General features: G+C 38.6%; 1 protein-coding gene across 1 annotated transcript; it reads right to left on the bottom strand.

Annotated features, from left to right (window-relative positions):
- Positions 1-11,251: 11,251 nt before the first annotated feature.
- Positions 11,252-15,186, bottom strand: LOC128126803 (uncharacterized). Its single transcript, XM_052764929.1, has 2 exons — positions 15,086-15,186; positions 11,252-11,642 (listed from the first exon to the last, which is right to left on the bottom strand). Exons 1-2 carry the CDS (start codon positions 15,184-15,186, stop codon positions 11,252-11,254), a joined length of 492 nt encoding a protein of 163 aa, XP_052620889.1.
- Between the last annotated feature and the right edge of the window lie 5,337 nt (positions 15,187-20,523).

The following is a 20,523-nucleotide window of genomic DNA, read 5'->3' as shown; positions in this document are numbered from 1 at the left end:
TCACTTGGTGTTTGTGACACATTAGAGGCATCGCATTTGAGGTGCTAAAGATTTTCAAGTCCAAGAACTACAAGTCCTACTAGGAGGTAAGTTATCTAACTAGTTATGTTGTTCAATTGTCAGATTGTATGCTAGTTAGGATGTATGCTTTGGAAAATCAAATTGCATGTATAATTAGAGAAAAGATAGATCCAAAGCATCTAGGGTTGCATGTGCACCATAAGGCTGTTAGAGTGCTCAAAACCCTTTAGTGGTATCAGAGACTATGATTATTTTCTGTTATACTTGATACTTATTAGTTTTCAAAGTTGAAAAAATCGATTTTCTGGCCTCTAATAGAACCTGCCGAGTCCACTGGCTAACTCGACGAGTCCACTCAGTAAAAGGGCAACTCGACGAGTCAGGATCATTTACTTGTCGAGTTGATGGCTCTGGTTGTAGAATTTCGAGTTTTTGGCTAGAAATGGATTACGATCATTACCACAAACTTTTTTTTTGAAACATAAAATCTGTTTTCTTGATATGGCAGTGATCATGCTCATCTAACTAAAAGATAATTGTCAAAAGTTCAAGATTATTATTAGTTTATGATTAGGCTATTCTTGCAAATTGTTGATATGAATTATCTTGACTTATGAGTTTAACTAGATCATAGATAAACTATTTGAATATTTTGTTAATTAAAATGTTGATCTAAATGCCTTTAATGAATTCCATAACTTGTCCTCAACTTATGGAAAATGATAAGTCTCATTTTTAAAAGTCATTAAACTCATAAGTTATGGAAATGAAAAGTTTTGAAGAGTTTCAAAACTTTCCCTCAAGTTTTGGAATTTGTAAAGTCACCCTTATGAATACTTTAATACCAGACCTTAGAATTTCAAAAGTTTAAAATTCAACCGTTATATTATTATAATATTAAAATTTTAATAATTATATATATGTATAAGACAAGTCAGTCTTACCGTTAGTAGGCCTCATTCACGAAGCCGGACTATAATGGGGTATAAGGTTACTGCCTATAAAATGATGGTTTAATGGGTGTCCACTCTGACTCACCGCTTCCTTGACTAGTGGAGAGTCGTTAGCCGAACGGGTAGGATAGGATATTAATTCTCGTTAAAAGTATAATGATAATTGTAAAGTAACTAAATGTTTTATTAAATTCCCAATCTTAGTTACTTTAGGAAAAATGTGAAATTGATGCTAATCCATGAAATTGCACTTTTCACCTTTCCAAGTCATTAATGGAACGTGTGTGGTTAACCGGCACATTAATTTGGACTTTTAAGGGTGGAAAAAGGTAGCTTGATGTTTGTCATGGATCAATGGAGTATGTGCGGTTAACCGGCACATTGATTAGGTGATAAATGACATCGAGTGTACCAAGCACATTTGCATGGTTTTTCACACCTTGTTTCTAATCCTCGGTATCCCAATCACAAACTTGAAGGGCATAATCGAGATTTAAACATGCCATTGAAAAGTTCAATGAATATCAAAGGAATCTAGGAATTTCAATCCAATTAAAACTTAATAATCAATTTCGTTTTTCATGGTGGAATTTGGTAAATCATCATTTACCTACCTTCAAATATTTTGCAATTAGATTACGGCATCCCTCTTCCAAATTATAAAATATTGTGCTGGGTCCTAGCCTTAATATTTCATTTGGGTGTTATATATATTAAGGACTCTTATCTAATCTAAACTTTGTCTTTCTTTTACAGATGTCTTCCAACACTGCTTCTGGCTCAAACCCTTCTGGCTCTTTCTACCTAATGAACTTGTGTGGCAGAGTTATATTTGATGGTTCCAACTTCAATGATTGGATCAGGAACATCAGGATGGTTACTCGTTACGAGGAAAAGGAATATGTCATCGAGAAAGAGTTGAAGGAAACTAATGAGTCGTCTGCTACTCCTGAGGAGATTGCTAAGTATAGGACTCGTGAGAAGGATGCCACCAAGGTGTCTTGTATCATGTTGGCTACTATGGCAGATGAACTCTAAAAGTTATATGAGGACTATTACCCTTTTGAGATGCACCAAGAGCTAATGGAAAGATATCATCAGAGTGCTCATCAAGAGAGGTATGTAATCATCGCCTATTTACATTAGTATGCCCATCGTACCAATATATTATTTGATTAAATGTCTAAGCTAATAACTATTATTGGTATGTACTCGACCCGAGAGTAGCATGGTCCATTTGGGTTGCACTTCACCGGAACAATTTGTATGGATAGTTTTTTTAGAATAGTATGTCTATGGTTTATTAATATATTCTAAGTTATAATATATTAATATGAAATCATATTATTTAATTAATATTGATCAAGAATTAATTTAGAATTGATTTAGTGATAAAAAGGAACTAATTAAATATGGACTCTTATATATATATATATATATATATATATATATATATATATATATATATATATATATAGAATGAGCTAAGTTCATTTAGGATGGGCTAAGCTTGCATGGATAGTCCATGGAGTTTTTAACCCATGAATCCTATGGAAATGAAATGTCATGGGTATTAGGGTTTACATGAATGTAACCCTAATCCTCCATACTATATAAAGAGGTCTTTGGCACATGAAATGACACTGGTGTGTGAGTGAATAAAAGCGGGCCGATTTCTAGTGTGATAACTATTCTCTCAAGTTTTCGGTGATTTGTGATTCCACTTGAGGCATCCACGTTATTGGTGCTAGGCTCTTGAAGCTCCAAGGAATCAACCACAAGAAAAAGGTATGTCATCCCACTCAGTTTTATATTACAAGTACCCCAAAGTATGTTAGTTAGGATGAGAACCTTGGAAAAAATCATATTTGCATGTATAATAGAGAAAACATAGACCCAAGGTTTCTAGGGTTGCATGTACACCATAGGAGAGTTTGAATGCTCAAAACCCATCATATATTATGCCCAACGTAAATTAGGAGTTCAGCCACTATAAATAGGGTGCGAAGCCTCCGGGTTTTGATTAGAATTTTACTTACTCTCTTCACTCCTACACCTTCTGAAGCCTCTCTAAACCCCCCAAAGCTTAAGGATACCCCCTAACACCTGAAGAAAGCCCGGTACAATCAAAGTTCTCGAGAAAATCATCTTTTTCAGTCGAAACTCTGCCCGTGTAAAGCCCGGTTTTCATAAAAAAACCCATGGTGTCGTCAAGGAAATTCATTTCTAGAAGCGAAGTGCTGCTAAAATCACCACTTATCAGGTGAGTTCATACCCCCCATATTTTTCCAAGCTTTTTCAATGTTTTTATTGGGGGGGGGGGGGGGGGGGAATACAAGTAAAACACAAGAAATCTTGTGTTTAAAAATATAATTTACTTATTATGTTTTCTTACCATTAATATGTATTTAAACGTGAAATTTATCAAAACATGGAAATAAACTTATAAAACTATAATAAGTATAGTTTATGGAATGTATGAACTATTTTACAAAGTCCAGGTTAAAACATGGAAATCAACTTATAAACTATTGTAGGTATATTTTATGGAACAAAGAAATTATTTTACGAAGTTACATATTATTTACTAAAAGGTTTTTCACTTTATGTAAACTAATTAATACATGATTGTGAACAGCTTGATGTACCAAATATGGTACCCGTTAAAATCCTAATTATAACTAGTCTCCTGGAGGGAGAGCGTGAGTTTGTGTACAGATCTATACGAAATTGAGAATCCCACGCCCTAATTATTAGCTACAGTTGGAACGAAAGTTCAGGGGTGACAAGTGTCATTAACTTTAGGACGCCTGAAGAACATCATGTAGACCACTAGTCATATTAGTATGGTTATAATGAATTTTCACATTAAGTATTAACTAATCATTTACGTAAAGATATACTTTTACACACTCTTAAAGGGAAACAACTCTGTGATTAGTTAGCACTTACATCAAGATTATATAAAATTAATGTTCGGTAGACAGTGGGATGTGTGATTTCCGCTTCATTTCCTGTTCCTTTCTTGGTTGTGGGCTTAGGGTAGATTCACCCAATCGATTGTCTATTCGATTTCAAGTTTATATAATTCGTAGGTACTAGGTAATCATAGGAGGGTATTAACTTCATATCTAGTTTTTAGTGTAAACATATCTTCAGCTAGTTTTATTTATAGATAAAACTAGGTATCACTAAATTAAGTATGGTATTTATTCTTGTGCCTTTTGGTCTTGGAACAATTAAGACTACAAATCGGTTTTATGGAAAATATAGGATTTTCTGGGATAAACATCGTTATTTTTACAAGCAAACATATTTACAAAAGGTTTAACACTTATTTGCAAACTAGTATAACATAAAGGACCTGAAATGGTTAATTCTATAATTCCTTAGTTTATACGTCAAAGTTATATATAAATAATATCCGAAAGGCAGTGGAATGTGTGATTTCTGCCTTACTTCCCATTCCTTGTTAGGTTGTGGACTTAGGGCATATTTACACATTCAACTATCCGTTCGATATTAGATTATATATAGCTAGTATAAACTAAGTAATTGTAGAAGGAACTATTATGGTCACCATTTTACTAAGAAAATATAGGATTTTATTAAGGAATACTTTCATCATATCTAAGGACTATTAGAGTTAACTATGTAAGTACCTAGTGAATACGTCAGGGTTATATACAATTAGGATCCGAAAAACAATGAGATGTGTGATTTCCGCCTCATTTGCTGTTCATTGTTTGGTTGTGGGCTTGGTGCATAACCACACAATCGATTGTCTGTTCGATCTGGATTGTATATAACTTGTATACACTAAGTACTCGTAGGAAGAGCTAATAAGAGTCATCTTACTTATCATTCATCACATCAGAAAATATAGGATTTTATGGAGTAACACCTCATGTATCAAAGAACCTGTTTTCTAAAACAAAATACTTATGAACTCACCAACTTTAATGTTGACACTTTTTCAAACCACTTGTATTCTCAGGAACGTTAGTAGACAGGTACCCTCTCGGATGTTGCAAAGACAGAGCATTACGTCTTATCTTTTGTTATAATGTAAATCATGAAATGTTTTGAACATAATGTAAACGTTATATTATTAATAGGATGGTTGTTGTTACTTTGATTACTATGATGCATGTGTTGTGATACTTAACATGAAGTCATCCACCTCCGGACATTTCCGTCGTTCCGATTTGGGGGTGTGACACTAAGAACCATTTTTAGTCTTTTATGGTAAATGATGATTTGGTCTTAGTTGCGCTTGTTATAATAGTTTGTAAAATTCTAGTTTTAAAAATACCAAGTAATACATGTAAGTTTGTTATATCGCACACAATCATTTCACAATGCAATATAATTCATTCGTGAAATACGAAAATTTTCCATATATATACATAAGTTTTGAGTTACAAATATAACTTTTTACATCGTGATTTCAATAATCATGCAAAATAGGAGGTTGGAAAAGGAAAAGTGTATTGTCTTATGCCAAAAGACAACAAGTGTACTACTAAATTTCTTGTGGATTTTTCCATAACCCCAACCCAAAGATACTACTCTAGCAGTCCTTGCTAGCGATACCTACCAATATCTAAGATAAACGACAATAAATCCAACAACTGTGCCACCAGATGATATAAGAAATCGATCACCATGTTTGAGGCATACACCCTCACCTCAGATGCTGCCACTTTCTCCTCCAATACCTCCATACTAAGCTTCAACTCCTCTCTCAAGATTTGCTGCATCAGGAGTTGTAACTGAACCTCTTCTATGTGCTCATAGGCAGCAAGATCCTTATCTCGTTGAATTCTATCATACTCTAGCTCTCAGTCTTTACCCGTCAGTAGCCTCACTTCATGCCTCGGTGAACTAAGATCCTATTTTGTATGGTATATCCTATCAACATGTTATGCTATGCGTGGAAAAAACACATATATTGCCTGCTCCATGGGAGTCTCCGATATGGGGGTAGGTGTTGGGGATTGAGAAGACTCGCCCACATCATAGTGGAATTAGATGATGTCTTCCATGCAACACTCCCGAACTTGAGGAGTACATGGAAAGGTAGGGCATGGTCTCTTCGGTGATACTAGTGATGATGGAGGGGAAATAGCTCGCTTCCTAGATGGAAAGGGGGTAGAATTCCTTGGGGTGGTCTTCTTCCTAGGACCCATGATACAAAGCCTATAGGATCGGTGAGAAGGTGCAAGTAAGGATAGTATGAACTCTAATGATGAATCAGGCTCTGGGTCTCCTCTATTTGTAAACTCATTCTCCTCCTTGGGCTTTGCATGCTCAAATGGGTCATCACTAGATGATGAATCTGGGTAAGGTGACCTATTAGTTGGGTTAGTGTCATCCTCCCCATTGTGGGACTCCTCCTTGAAGGGATCATCCTTTGCTGATATGGGTTTAGGCGGCAATGACATCGTTGGATCATATTTCTCCTCTGGCTCTGGTGTATGTAGTACCACCTGGTCCTCCTCTGCTAAGTAGATCGCCATCCATATACCCAGACCGGTCATATGCTCCTATAAACCTACATAGCACATCAAACATGATAGATGTTTATGATAGGTAGTGTGAGAATCAGTAAATACAAATAATATCCTATTATAAGTATGTAGTAGATAGTATCTTGTCTCCTACAACTCTCTATATAGGTATGTCAGATGTAGGACTCTAGACCATCAATCTAGCCATCCTCACTAGTGTAACTCAAGCTAAGTGTTGAATCTTCAAGTAGTATATATCGATCTAGGTCTTCCATTCAAGAGTATCTAGTAGTCTAACTAGGTCACTAATCCAAGAATCCTAAAGTGTTTAGCTTGTCAACTACCGTACCCGAGTTTAGTCGTGCGTCGTTCGGACCATAATAAAACTTAGTTGCACGTTCTAGGTCTAGTTGTGGTATGGTCTCTGTACAATACTAACTCTAGATATTGTTTTTGACCTAAAATCTTGAGTTTGTGATCTCATGGACTTTTTGTTATGATATGTAGGTGCATTTATAAGACTTCATATAACTGTATATCGGAATATTATTTTATTTGGTGTATTTTATTAATTTTTGTTTTGTACTTCAAGTATATAAAGTAAAAATCAACCAAGTAGGAAAAGTCAAAGGGCATGACCATATTAGTGTATAGCCATTATGAAATCCAGAAACCGAAGCAACAATTTCCATCCTTGTCACTTCTCCCGTAAGTAGTCTATCAGTAGGGTAGTTAATAATAATACTTTTAAAATTATTAGGATTAAGGTTTAAACCTAATTAGAGTGTATGCCATAGGTTATAGGTGTAGTTCCTAAGGAATTACTAGTTCTTCATAACCAATAGCTCTGATACCAGTCTATCCGGCAGCGAAATCATCGGGGATGGCGACATTATGATGATGGTACATGGTTATTGAATACACTGAACAAAAACACAAAAGATATAATGTAACCTTTATTTGTATTTATTTTTTATAAGGGGTTACATCATTGTTCACGACAAAAATACATCCTAACAATATTAAACATTAAGAGAATAAATGAGACTTCCAAACACTTCCTTCATAACTCCTTCCTTCATAATGCTACCTCCACGACTCATCTTCCTGAGAATACATGTAGTTTGAAAACATCAACATAATGTTGGTGAATTCACAGGTTTTTGTGGTTTTACACTTAAAATAGCTTTATCTTTTATGATTTTCAAGGAAATTCTACTTTTAATGATTTTACTTTGTAGGATATATTACTCTTTCATACTATCTTGTTACTTTTCTGTATAGAGTTTTTACTTTCTTTCGCTTATCGTTACATTCTATTACTACTTCAATGCGTTCCCCTCTAGGTAGTTTATTTTATTAAGTTTGGTTGAACATTTGTTACAACGACTTCCAACAATCAAGCTTTTAACTAGATATTTGTCCCTCACAACACTTCATCGGATGTTGATATGTTGTTTAGAAAGTGATGCTTATTGTGACTTTACCTTCAGAGGTTTTAGCTAGCAACCACAAGTGGGGGTGTTAAACTTGTATAGATCTATACATATCTGAAGGTTTGTATCGATCGGATACACTTCAAGTATGAATAACAAAGAACAAACTAACTTAACGAAGATTAAACAGAAAAACAAAGATCACGAGTAGTCACAAAGATTATTTCACTAAGAAAGTATGTTCTCACCAATAGAATGAAGGTAACAAAGGTAGTCACAATGACTTACGTTAGGGTTTCACCCTAACGTTGAATATATATGACTACAATAACTGAAATCCCACTAATTAAGGGATGTGTACATATTTAAGTAAAGGTCTGATCCTAATCACCATGATTATGGATTAGATATCTATTTTATATATACACATATAACTTCCTAATATACAAAGATGACGAAGACCATTAGCTTCACATTGACGCTGATAAGGTCTTGTTTTGGCGTTGGTGCTTGTGTTGACGCTACCGTTGGTGGTCAGCGTGTAATGTGTTTGACTCAGAAGATCATTATAAGTGACCTTACAATCTCCTCCTATCTGATGATGTCAAAACTAATTACAACAAACTCATTAAGGTCATCATTTGAGACATTTTCAACTTCAGTTAATATCTCAGACTTTAACCGCTTGAAGCCATCAAGATGAAGATCAGTTAGACGCTTACCGAGTTCAATAGAGATCAATACATGATATCCTCTATTCAGCTCTTTATGTCGCATTCCCTCCAGATGAAGATTGAATGAATGCTCAGTGGGAGCATTAGGAAGATCTTAAGTGTGTTGAAATCACATTTAGTTCTAGGTGTCATGATAGAAAATACCATGTTCTGGTTCCCAAAAGAACATGTGCTTAATTGGCTCAACACCCACTGGCAAGTTGTTGCTGATGTAGGGAGTGCCATAGGGAAGAAGAATCTTAGTATATTTTAGTATTCTGGGCCTACTAGTTCTTTCTTAGGTAGATGGTTGGGATGGACCAACTAAAGGTATTAAGTTCAACTTCTTGGCTTTGTTGATCAAGGATTAAATAGACAATTTTATCTCCTAAGCGTGAACGCCTTTGTGTTTATAATTTATCTCTTGAATTTGTATCCACTCATTGTAGCCATATTTAACTAATTCATGAGCAAATATAACTTCAGTGTATTCATAATCGACTTTTTTATGACCAGATGCAATTTGAGATATTAACTATTTGGTTTGGTGCATTTCACTTTGATGATGGGATCATGTTGGTATCTTCTACCTACAACATTCCCAAATTTCTTCTGATTGATTTGATCATTCAGCTCAAAGACTTTGTTTCGTTTGGCCACATCAATATTGAAATGTTGAATATTGCTCTTTTAAGCATCAACTAATGCAAGGTGCTGGACAAGTCTGATAGATTGATTTTCCTCTTTTCTAGTTCAAACTGAGGTATTATGTTCCAACATAATTTCTCTGACTTCTTTAATAGTTATTTTCGAGTCTGCAGCTAAATCCTCCAAATCAACTATCAACTTGCATATCTTGGGAGGAGGATCTGAAAAATCACGAAGAGCCACCAGTGGCAGAGGAACTAGAAGCTTCAATGTCATTTGCTCCTCCTAAGGAATCTCCCCCCTCAAAATATGTATCAGGGTAAACAAAACTCAGAGTAACAATTATGCCATAAACCCCAAATCAAGAAACCCTTCATACTCACCAGTCTCAGATTGATCACCAACTTATGGAATATGCTTTTCATCATTTGTTGCATCAACTTATGGAATGGGCAAATCATCAACATCTGGAATAAGATGATCATTTCTCTCCTTTTTAGCTACAATAATTGCTTTTTGATTATCATCCCTTACTAAGAAAATTCAGGTTGAGATGGAGTTGATGCAGTTATCATTTGTTCATGATTATTCTCCTCCGTTTTGGCATCATCAGTTTGGGGAGGAGCATCAGGAGGTGGAGAGGGAGTATGATGAGGAGGATTAGATGGTGTAGGTGGATGTGGATTTGATGATGGAGGGTGACGTAGATTTGATGATGGAGGAGGAGGTTGAGGATTATTGCCTGGAGAGATGGGAGGAGTGTCTTCAAACTGTTGGATTAGTGTCTAAGTCCATAACTATTTTGGTATGTACTTGACCCGATGGTGCATGGTCCTTTTGGGTTGCCTTCACCAAAGCAAGTTGATTAGAGAAATAAATAGAGAGAGAGAGAGGTTATTATGATTTATTAATATGTTATAAGAATAATATATTAAAGGAGAAATCATATTTGTTTAATTAATATTGGTCAATAATTAATTAAGAATTAATTTTGTGATCAAATATAATTAATTAAACCAGAGGGGCTGAATTGTAACTATGTGATAGTTACAATATAAGGTAAGGATTATCCTAAGGATAGGTTGGACGAATTTGAGGTGATAAGGCCTTAGAATTCGACCATGATAAGGATTCAAGGCTTATCTTATGGGTTGCTTGGAGGAAAAGCAACTAGATAAGGATAAGGACTGAAACCCTATCTCTAAACCTATATAAACACCCCTTTGGCTCATAATTCGTCCAGACCTTCCCAAGGCTTCTTAGGGACGAATTCTTATACCTCTCCTCTCTCTTTATATCTTCTCCATTTGCTCTTGGTGTTTGTAAGCCATTAGAGGAGTGACACTTGTGACTCTCAGCTTTCTAAAGCCAATACAAGAAGGAATTGGATTGTTATTACTACATAATAATCAAGGTAATATCTTAAACCTAATTATATGTTAATATTGATTCCCATATGCTAGAATTAGGGTTTATAGCCTTGGATAACTTGCATGTACAATAGAGAAACCTAGATCCAAGCATTAGGGTTTGTATGAGCATATATGATGTCTTATGACCAAAACCCATCACAAACATCATATCATCATCATCACCAACAAAAGTCATCAAGCGATTGAGGTTAGCCACATATTTCTCTACATTGACCATTCTTTCTCCAAGAGATTGAGTTATCTGAACTAATAGGGATAGTTTGGAGAGAACATTAGTTTTAAAGTTGTAATTAGACTCCCCTTCATAAGTAGAAGCGGTATGAAGAGGAGTTGGCATTGGTGGAACAGTTTCAACTTGAGAAGAAAGATACACTGACGATGGAGAACTCACATCTTAAATCAGTGGATCGGTAGTTTCCATTTGAGGAGGGGTTGATCCATGCTATACAAAATCTCTATAGAAGGAGTTGTGGACGAAGTTGAGGATGAGGAGAAACGGATATGTTGGTTAATTTTTGGAGGAGTATTAGTCATTCATTGAACTGAGGCTTCTCCTTTATCAGTGGCAAATTCATCTTCTTCATCATCAACATCTTCTTCATCATCAACGCTTTCTTCATCATTAGTGCCTTCTTCGTCATCTTCATTATTAGTGTCTTCATTTTCCTCGTTATCTTCATCATCATTATCCTCATCATCCTCTTCTTCAGAGTCATAAGTTTCGACAACATATGGATTTGCAACACAATTTTCCATATTTCGGGTAAGATGTATATCTCCATCGGATAGACCAGCATTGATGATCTTTGAAGACATATATGGAATTGAAATGACGATTCCATGATTTTCGTTATAACCCTCTTCAATACGAGCTAGAATAAGCCCAAGCCAACGTGGATAAGGAACATATGTTGACTTCTTGTTCCTAGTGACACATTCAATTAGTTGATCGATGAAGAGTTGAGCAAAATCTAATCATTTGTTGCAAGTCATGCTGTACAGGATTCTATGCTCAAATAGGGTCAACTAATCCAAGCTTCTAGTCTTATGTACAAAACATTTTCTAATCACCCCTGATAAGTACTTCCATCCTACATAATATAATTGACGAAGGGTGTATTTGTTTGGGTAACAAGAGGTGCCTTGAAGAGCAAATTTATACCCTAATCTTGATCGAATAGACTTGAATTTTTCCTCAGAAGGGGTTTCAGAGTAGTCATCTGATTGGAGAAGGCAAAGAGCAGTTCGAAAAGATTATGAACTGATAGTATCCCTAGATTGATCATTTGCAAAGGTTTCGGTAATGGTTTCAACATTAGAATCAACATAGTAGGAATAATAGAACTCACATATTTGCTTAGGGTATAATGGTTATGGGAAGTTGCAGAAAGCATATCAAAGAGGGCAACTTTTGACGTAGTTGACGAAGTGTTCAATCCCTGAGTTCTTGAACTAATTTGGGATATTATCAGTGAATGCCACGTTGTTCGCTTGAGTGGCTATAGGAGAATCAGGAGCATGAGGGCCTTTGATCACATTAGCGTTAGGATCAAACTCATAAAGAACCTTTGACATGATGGGAACTTGAGGAAGATGATAGTTTAGAGAGCCTTTTTCGAAAGAGAAAATCAACTTATTGAATGAGTTGTAAAAGTGACGTAGGAGAGAGAATTTCCCAAATTTATCTGTATATATTTTCTTCCCAATTACATAATCATGATTGAAGAAAGTAGCACCATCAAAATCTCATATTCCAAGATATCGTTACATCTTTTAATCATCATCTAAAAGTTACCATTAAGATAAAGGAATTATGTATCAGCGAGACGTATCATCAGCGACAATAATTCTTAGCGGAAGCAATCTGTATTGAGGTTATTCTATCAGCGTATCAGAGTTGTAGCTAATAATGAAGTGAGTTTGAGATGTTTCTTGCTAGCATGGGATTGAACTATCATTCATTAGGTCTCATCAACATATGGTTCTACACGTTTAATCATTAACTTCTTTTATTAAAATAATAAATTGCAAGATAGGAATGATGTGTGTAGTATATTTCGATATAAAATATTCCTATCAGCAAAGAGTGTCATAGTTTTATAAGTGTATGGCTAATACAGTGAATCACTAACCTCTTTGATAGAAGAATTGTTGGAAAATAATGGGTAGGTGTGTGTAATAAATCACGGAAAATGATATACCCATCGGCACATTTTTTTAGAATTCTCATCGACGTCTGGCATCATATGTTGAATCATAAAATTCTAAAGAATATTATATGGCAAGAACGGATTGGTGCGTTTAATAAGCTTTGGTGCATAACTTAACCGTTGCAACTGATTTTTCAAGCTCTCATTAGTGCATGGTACATTACACTGAATCGTTAAGCTTTAAAGACGAATTTAAGGGCAAGAAGGGATTGGTGCGTGTGATAGACAATGGTACATAGACTAACCATCGGCATAGAGTTTCAAACTTTTATTAGTGTGTGGTTTATCACAGTGAATCGATAAGTTCTATCAAGAAGAATTTGAGGATTGAATGGAGTATCTCAATCACGCTGATGTGTGATTAGCATGAATCATAAACAATGTCAGCTCATCAACAAGAAGTGGTTTATCTTTCGTATCATAGACTTGATTTGCAGGCTAAAATATAATATTCACCATAAATTCCTTTAATATGGTATAGAACATAAAATGATAATAAAACAAAGAAGTTAGTCAAACAAGGAAGTTTTCAAAAGGCGATAATTGTGTAGCTTTTTTAGAAAAGAGATAAAGATCCGAATCATCAAATCTTTTGAAATGAATGGTCATAAATGAGTTTCCATTTTCCAAGATATCTACCCTCAATGCTTTCTATAAAAGAATAAGCAAACAAGATTAAATCTATCAACATAAAATACAATTTATAGCAAACAAAGAGAGAAGATGCCTTTAATCATTGAAGTATTTCAGATTGATTCCAACCTTCATGTTCACCTAGAACAAGAGAAAAACATGAACCAGTCTATCTAACCAATGAGTTAAAAGGATCCACTCTTTGTAACCTTCATTTTATGAGAGTCACCAAGACAAGACTCGAAGGTTTCATACATTATGATATATGATAAAAGAGATGAGGAGCACAGTCTTATTGAATAGGTCTTTGGATCTCAGAATGGAAGTGGCGTAGCAGAAGTGTGTTTATTGAAGATAAACTCTTTACATTACGTAGCTTCACTTCATCCCAATGAAATAGAAATAGGATGACCAAGAAGGAAGATATATGTGTCCAGAAAGACAAGATTAAAAAAAGTTCTCTCCTATCTGGCCTCATCAACAAGATACTTCATGTCAATTAGTGTGAGCTTCAACGCCAGGGAGATAACACTTGGCGCTGAAGAAAATATGCAGAGCCTATTTCAATTAGCTCTATTCAGAAGATGTTGCACCAAAGGAATGATACGTTTATCCTTTCCAAAGGGACAAATTAGTTAAGATTATTTTCGAGATAAAGACAAAAGATCCTAAGAATTAGAAGGTGAAAGAGAAGAGCACACATAGGCAATGTTAGTAGTACAATATACAATGTATACTTCTTCGGTAAAATAAAAGTTGAAATGAATTTTTAAGCATAAAATTCGCAACAGCCTAAAATTTCAGCAACTTATGTTCATAATTTTTGAGGTAGCAAAGCGTAAAGTAAAGTCATAAAGTAGCATTGTCCAACACAAGTAAAATTTAAAAAATGTAAATGTTATTGTCCCTAGGTGTAGTGAACAATTTTTTTTCTTTGAGTTAATTATGTAAATAAGATTTCTTTTAAGGCCCTTAACATAGCAAACATTCTTCATCTTGAACGCTCTGCACTCAAATGTTCCAACGCCCATGACTGCTCCTTCATTGTAGTCATCAAAAACTACAATCAAAGCATCTTTCACCATAAACTATGTTAAAAGGAACTTGAGAACAGTCATGTGTCTAGAGCACCCACTTTCAAGGAACCTAGTATGTTCTAGATCCTGACTTGATTATTGGACAGTTTGAGAGGTATCAACGTCACACATGCTGGAATCACCATCAGGGGTATCGTTGATAAGAGCCAAAATACCCTTAACATTTATCCCTTCATCTTCAAATGTTTCCTCTTCTTCCATCCATTCCTCAGGTTCCTCCTACTTTACAATGAAGGCTTTTGGCAGAGAGATGTTATCCTTCTTCATGTGAGCTACACCTTCTTATACAAGACTTCAGAACTCTCCAGATTTTGAGCTTGTTTTTTCTCTTTACAATCCCTAGAAAAATGGTCTGGGCTTCCATAGTTAAAGTAGTTACCTAAGTTTATTTTCTCTGAGTTGAATCTTCTCGCTGAATTTCCTCATACCATTTAATGAGAAGTGCAGCAATAGCAACTGGTTCATCGATAATTTCATCATTACTTGCTTCGCTCTGATTAGAGTCATTGGAGTCACTGATGAGGTTCATTTCTTCTTTTTGGGAGAACTAGGCTACAGACTTCTCTTTGTTTGAGTCCTTTATTGTGTCTTTACAAATAGATTTGGTTTCTTCGTATTTTCGTAGATTTCCAAACAAGGAGTTAAGATCCATGAGGTTAATCTTATCACCATTCCTAAGAAAATCAGCGTGATATTCCCAGCTTTTTCGAAGAGAGTCCAAGAACTTTATAACCAACTGATAAGAGTTCTTGACGACTCCCAACCTGTGCATAACATTCACCAAACAATTAAACATGTTAAAGGTTTCAGTTAGAGATTCACCTTGCTGGGCAAATAAGTGCTCATATCTCCGATTGAGGTTGTTGATGGTTGTAGTTCGAACTACCACATTGCCTTAATAAGTCACCGCCATCGTCTCCATCATCTCTTGAGCTAACTCATAGTTCTGAACCAAATGATACACGTGGTAGGGAAGAGAGTTTCCTATGGTTGTCCTAGCTTACACATTAAGACTGATAAGTCTCCGGTCGTCATCATCATAACTAGCCTTTGGCTTTTGCTTCAAAGGACCAAAAGGAGCATTGTCATACATAGGTTGATACATGGGAATGTGAGGACCTTTCTCAACAATGTTAAGCATCTCATAATCCATGGTTTTAAGAGCAACCATAGCTTTAGTGTTCCACTTAGTAAAGTTGTGTTCATGAAAAGGAGGGATCTTGTTGAGGGTAAAAGATTTGGGATTATAGGAGGCTGACATGACAACTTGAGTGTATCAAAAACCTGCTCTGATACCAATTGAAGGTTCGTATAGATTGGATACACTTCAAGTACGAATAACAAAGAACAAACTAACTTAACAAAGATTAAACAGAAAAACAAAGAACATGAGTAACCAGGGTTGAAGATCTTGAATTCCCACGAGTTCTTTGCTTCCTTTAGCTTGCTTTCCTCAAGGGCTCCCTTCACCAAGTCCTTCCTTCAAGCTTAAGTTCACCAAAGATCACACACACATAAATCAGGGTTTTGGGAGATAAAGAGTTGTAAAAAGGGAGGCTCGTCGAGTACCTTCCTGGACTCGGCGAGTAGGTCATTAAACTTCGCGGGCTAACCCGCTACTACTCGACGAGTAGGAAAACCCAACTCGTTGAGTAGGTCCTTCACAACTCGAACAAAGCAATACAATTATTAGTACCTGAGGATCAGGGTGTTACAACTCTCCCCAACTTGATTTAGGCTTCGTCCTCGAAGCCCGCTGGTCCAAATAGCTCCGGGTAGAAACCACGCATTTCATCTTCCGATTCCCAGGTCCATTCGGAACCCTTTCAGTGCTGCCATTGCACCTTAACCAACTTCACTTCTTTATTCCGGAGCTTCTTCGTCTTCCTGTCCAAAATCGCAACTGGTCTTTCAACATAATTCAGGCTCCCATCCAGCTGAATGTCGTCTAAGGGTATGATTGAGGACTCGTCGGCAACACACTTCCATAGCTGGGATACATGGAAGGTGTTGTGAATCCGGCTAAGCTCCTCTGGAAGCTCTAATCGATATGCCACCTTGCCCACCCGGGCTATGATCCTAAATGGACCTATGAACCAGGGGCCCAATTTGCCCCTCTTGCGGAACCGAATAATCCCTTTCCAGGGCAACACCATTAGTAAGACAAAGTCCCCTTACTGATATTCGAGGTCTGATCGTCGTCGATCTGCATAACTCTTCTGACGGATCTGCGCGACCTGTAATCGGTCGCGTACCTGCTGAATCAATCTGGTGGTCTCGAGTACCACCTCTGTGCTCCCCAAAACCCGATGCCCAACCTCGTCCCAACATACTGGGGTCCTGCACCTCCACCCATATAACATCTCAAATGATGCTCGGTCAATACTGGCATGATAGCTATTATTATACGAAAACTCTGCCAGTGGGAGATACGCATCCCAACTTCCTTCGAAATCCAGCATGCATGCCTGCAGCATGTCCTCCAGTGTCTGGATCGTTCTCTCACTCTGGCCGTCAGTCCGGGGGTGATACGTCGTACTAAAATACAGTTGGGTACCCAGTTCCTCATGGAACTTCTTCCAAAACCTGGATGTAAATTAAACATCCCTGTCTGAAACCACTGATACCGGCATTCCGTGCCTAGCCACCACCTCTCGAACATAAATGTCCGCCAACTTTTCTGCAGATATACTCTCAAAGATCGGGATGAAGTGGGCACTCTTCGTCAGTCTATCCACGATTACCAATATGGCATCTACTCCCCTCGCTGTCCGTGGTAGCTTCGTGACGAAATCCATAGTGATCTCTTCCCACTTCCACATGGGAATGCGTAATGGCTGAACCTTGCCATGAGGTCGCTGGTGCTCGGCCTTGACCTTCCTGTAGGTCAAACACCGCTCCATATACCCGGCGATCTCTCACTTCATGCAGGGCCACTAATAGCCCATCCTCAAATCCCTATACATTTTTGTTGCACCTGGGTGTATAGAAAATCTAGACTTATGCACCTCCTCCAACAGTCTCTGCCTCACTCCCCCTAACATCGGCACCCACACTCGGCCACATTGTGTCAACAAGCCGCGACCATCCTTAACAAACAAAGGATACTGCCCCCGAATTCTTTCCAATTTCCAGTTCTCTTTCCTCACCCCCTCGACCTGAGCCCCTCGAATCATGTCAATCAAGGGGAGACTTACCATCACCCTCATACAAATACCTCTGATTGGCGACCCCGTCGCCTTGCGACTCAACGCATTGGCCACCACATTGGCCTTCCCTGGATTATATAGGATCTCGCAGTCATAATCCTTAAGCACGTCCAACCATCTCCTCTGACGCATATTCAGGTTCTGCTGGTCTATCAAATACTTTAAACTCTTGTGATCGGTATACATAATGAATTTCACCTCATACAAGTAATGCCTCCAAATCTTGAGGAAAAACACCACTGCCCCCAATTCCAGATCATGTGTGGGGTAATTAGCCTCGTGAGGCTTCAACTGTCTCGAGGCATAAGCGATCACATGCCCCCTTTGAATCAGTATTGCACCCAACCCTAAAATAGATGCATCACAATACACTACCAAATCATCCAATCCCTCGGGCAGAACTAGAATCGGAGCCTCACATAACCTCCGCCTCAGGGTCTCGAAAGCCCTCTGTTGGTCCTCACCCCATCGAAAAGTCACATTCTTCTTGGTCAAACGGGTCAATGGCACAGCAGTCTTGGAGAAATCCTGGATGAATCTCCGATAATAACCCGCTAAGCCCAAGAAGCTACGAATCTCGAAGGCATTCCTCGGTACCTCCCATCGCATCACCGCCTCCACCTTTGCTGGGTCAACCGAGATACCCTCTTGATTGATGACATGACCCAGTAATTGCACTTCCCGCAACCAAATTCACATTTGGAGAACTTCGCATACAGCTTCTCCATCCTCAAGGTCTCTAGTACCTCTCTCAAATGTTGCTCGTGCTGTTCCCTGGTCTTAGAGTAGACCAAGATGTCGTCAATAAAAACAATCACCGACTGATCCAACATCGGCCTGCACACTCGGTTCATGAGATCCATGAACGCGGCCGGAGCATTAGTGAGCCCAAATGGCATCACCACGAACTCATAATGCCCATAACGAGTCCTGAAGGCTGTCTTCGGTACATCCTCATCCCGAATCTTCATCTGATGATACCCTGACCGAAGATCAATCTTAGAGAACCACGATGCCCCTGGAGCTGGTCAAACAAGTCGTCAATTCTAGGCAAGGGATAGCGGTTCTTCACCGTTAGCTTATTCAACTCCCTATAATCGATGCACATCATGTGCGACCCGTCCTTCTTCTTCTTCACGAAAACGATCGGAGCTCCCCAGGGAGAACTACTCGGACGGATGAACCCTCGGTCTAGTAGCTCTTGGAGCTGTGCAGACAATTCCTGCATCTCGGGTGTCGCCAACCAATATGGTGCCTTCGCTATCGGGGCGGCACCTGGTACCAAATCGTTACGAAACTCCACCTGTCTTTCCGGAGGCACTCCGGGTAACTCTTCAGGGAAAACGTCCCGAAAGTCCCTCACCACTGGTACGCTATCGATATTTGACACTGCCTCCACCCACCTATCTGAAACATAGGCCAAAAATCCCATGCAACCCTGTTGCAAACACCTCCTCGCCCTCGCTGCTGAACAGAGGGTCGGGCCCTGCGAGGCCCTCTCGCCGTGGATAACCAGTTCCCCCCCCCCTTGGGGTTTGAATTCGGACTAACTGCCGCTCACAATCGATCATGGCTCCATTGGACCCCATCCAGTCCATCCTAATAATCACCTTCAATCCTTGCAATGGTATGGGAACCAAATCAACGCGAAACCTTTCACCGTGCACATTCAGGACACAATCCTGACACACCCTCGCAGCACTCACGGTGCGATCATCTGCAATCTCCACCTCGAGCGGGGTATCCAGAGTCCTTGGTGCATCTCGGAATTTCTTGTTAAGCACAAGAGACACAAAAGATCAGGTAGCCCCCGAATCGAATAAGACATGGGCTATCATACCATTGACCAGAAAGGTCCCAGCCACGATGTCTGGCGTGGCCAGAGCCTCCTCGATAGTCAACTGGAATCCGCGACTCTTCACCGCTGGAGCTTCCGCCTTAGGGTGGCCATCAGTAATCCTCATAGTGGCGGGCGTGGGCGCCGCCACAGATCCTCCTCCTCCACCCTGCAACCTCATACAATCGACCTTTTTGTGACCTGTCTGGTTGCAGTGAAAACATATCAAGCCCTTCTTGGGGCAATCCTTGCTCAAGTGGCCCTGTTGGCCACAAGAGTAGCATCCTGAAATCCCGGCTGTCCGACAAGCCCCACTATGAAATCTTCCACACTTGGCACACCGGCCCCGACCCTGTTGGCCCTTACTCGAAGAATCATAGGTCTTAGGCTTCTTAGCCTGAGTCCCCGTTGCCTGTATTTGCTCATCTTCCGCTTCGTGCGGGACTCCAACTCCATCTCCCTTTCACGGGCCTTCTCAACCATCTCATTCAGGGTTTTGCACCGTGTAAAACTCACAAACTCTTGAATGTCCTCCTTCAGCATAGAGTGACATCGAGTCCTCCTCATGTCCTCATCTGTCGAATACTGAGGGATCAGCAAAGCTTGTTCTCGAAATTTGGTGGTGATCTCCGCCACAGTCTCAATAGTCTGCTGTAGATCATGAAACTCTCTCACCATCCGTTGCACCTCAATAGGTGGTGCAAACTCCTGATCGAAACATCGAAAAAACTCATCCCACGTCATGTCATCCACACCGGCTGCTCCCATCTGACTAGTAACCTCGCCCCACCAATCTCGGGCCCTGTCCCTCAGCATACAG

Source organism: Lactuca sativa, chromosome 6 (genome assembly GCF_002870075.4).
Source record: "Lactuca sativa cultivar Salinas chromosome 6, Lsat_Salinas_v11, whole genome shotgun sequence".
Lineage (NCBI taxonomy): Eukaryota > Viridiplantae > Streptophyta > Magnoliopsida > Asterales > Asteraceae > Lactuca > Lactuca sativa.
This window is presented reverse-complemented; position numbering and strand designations above follow the sequence as displayed.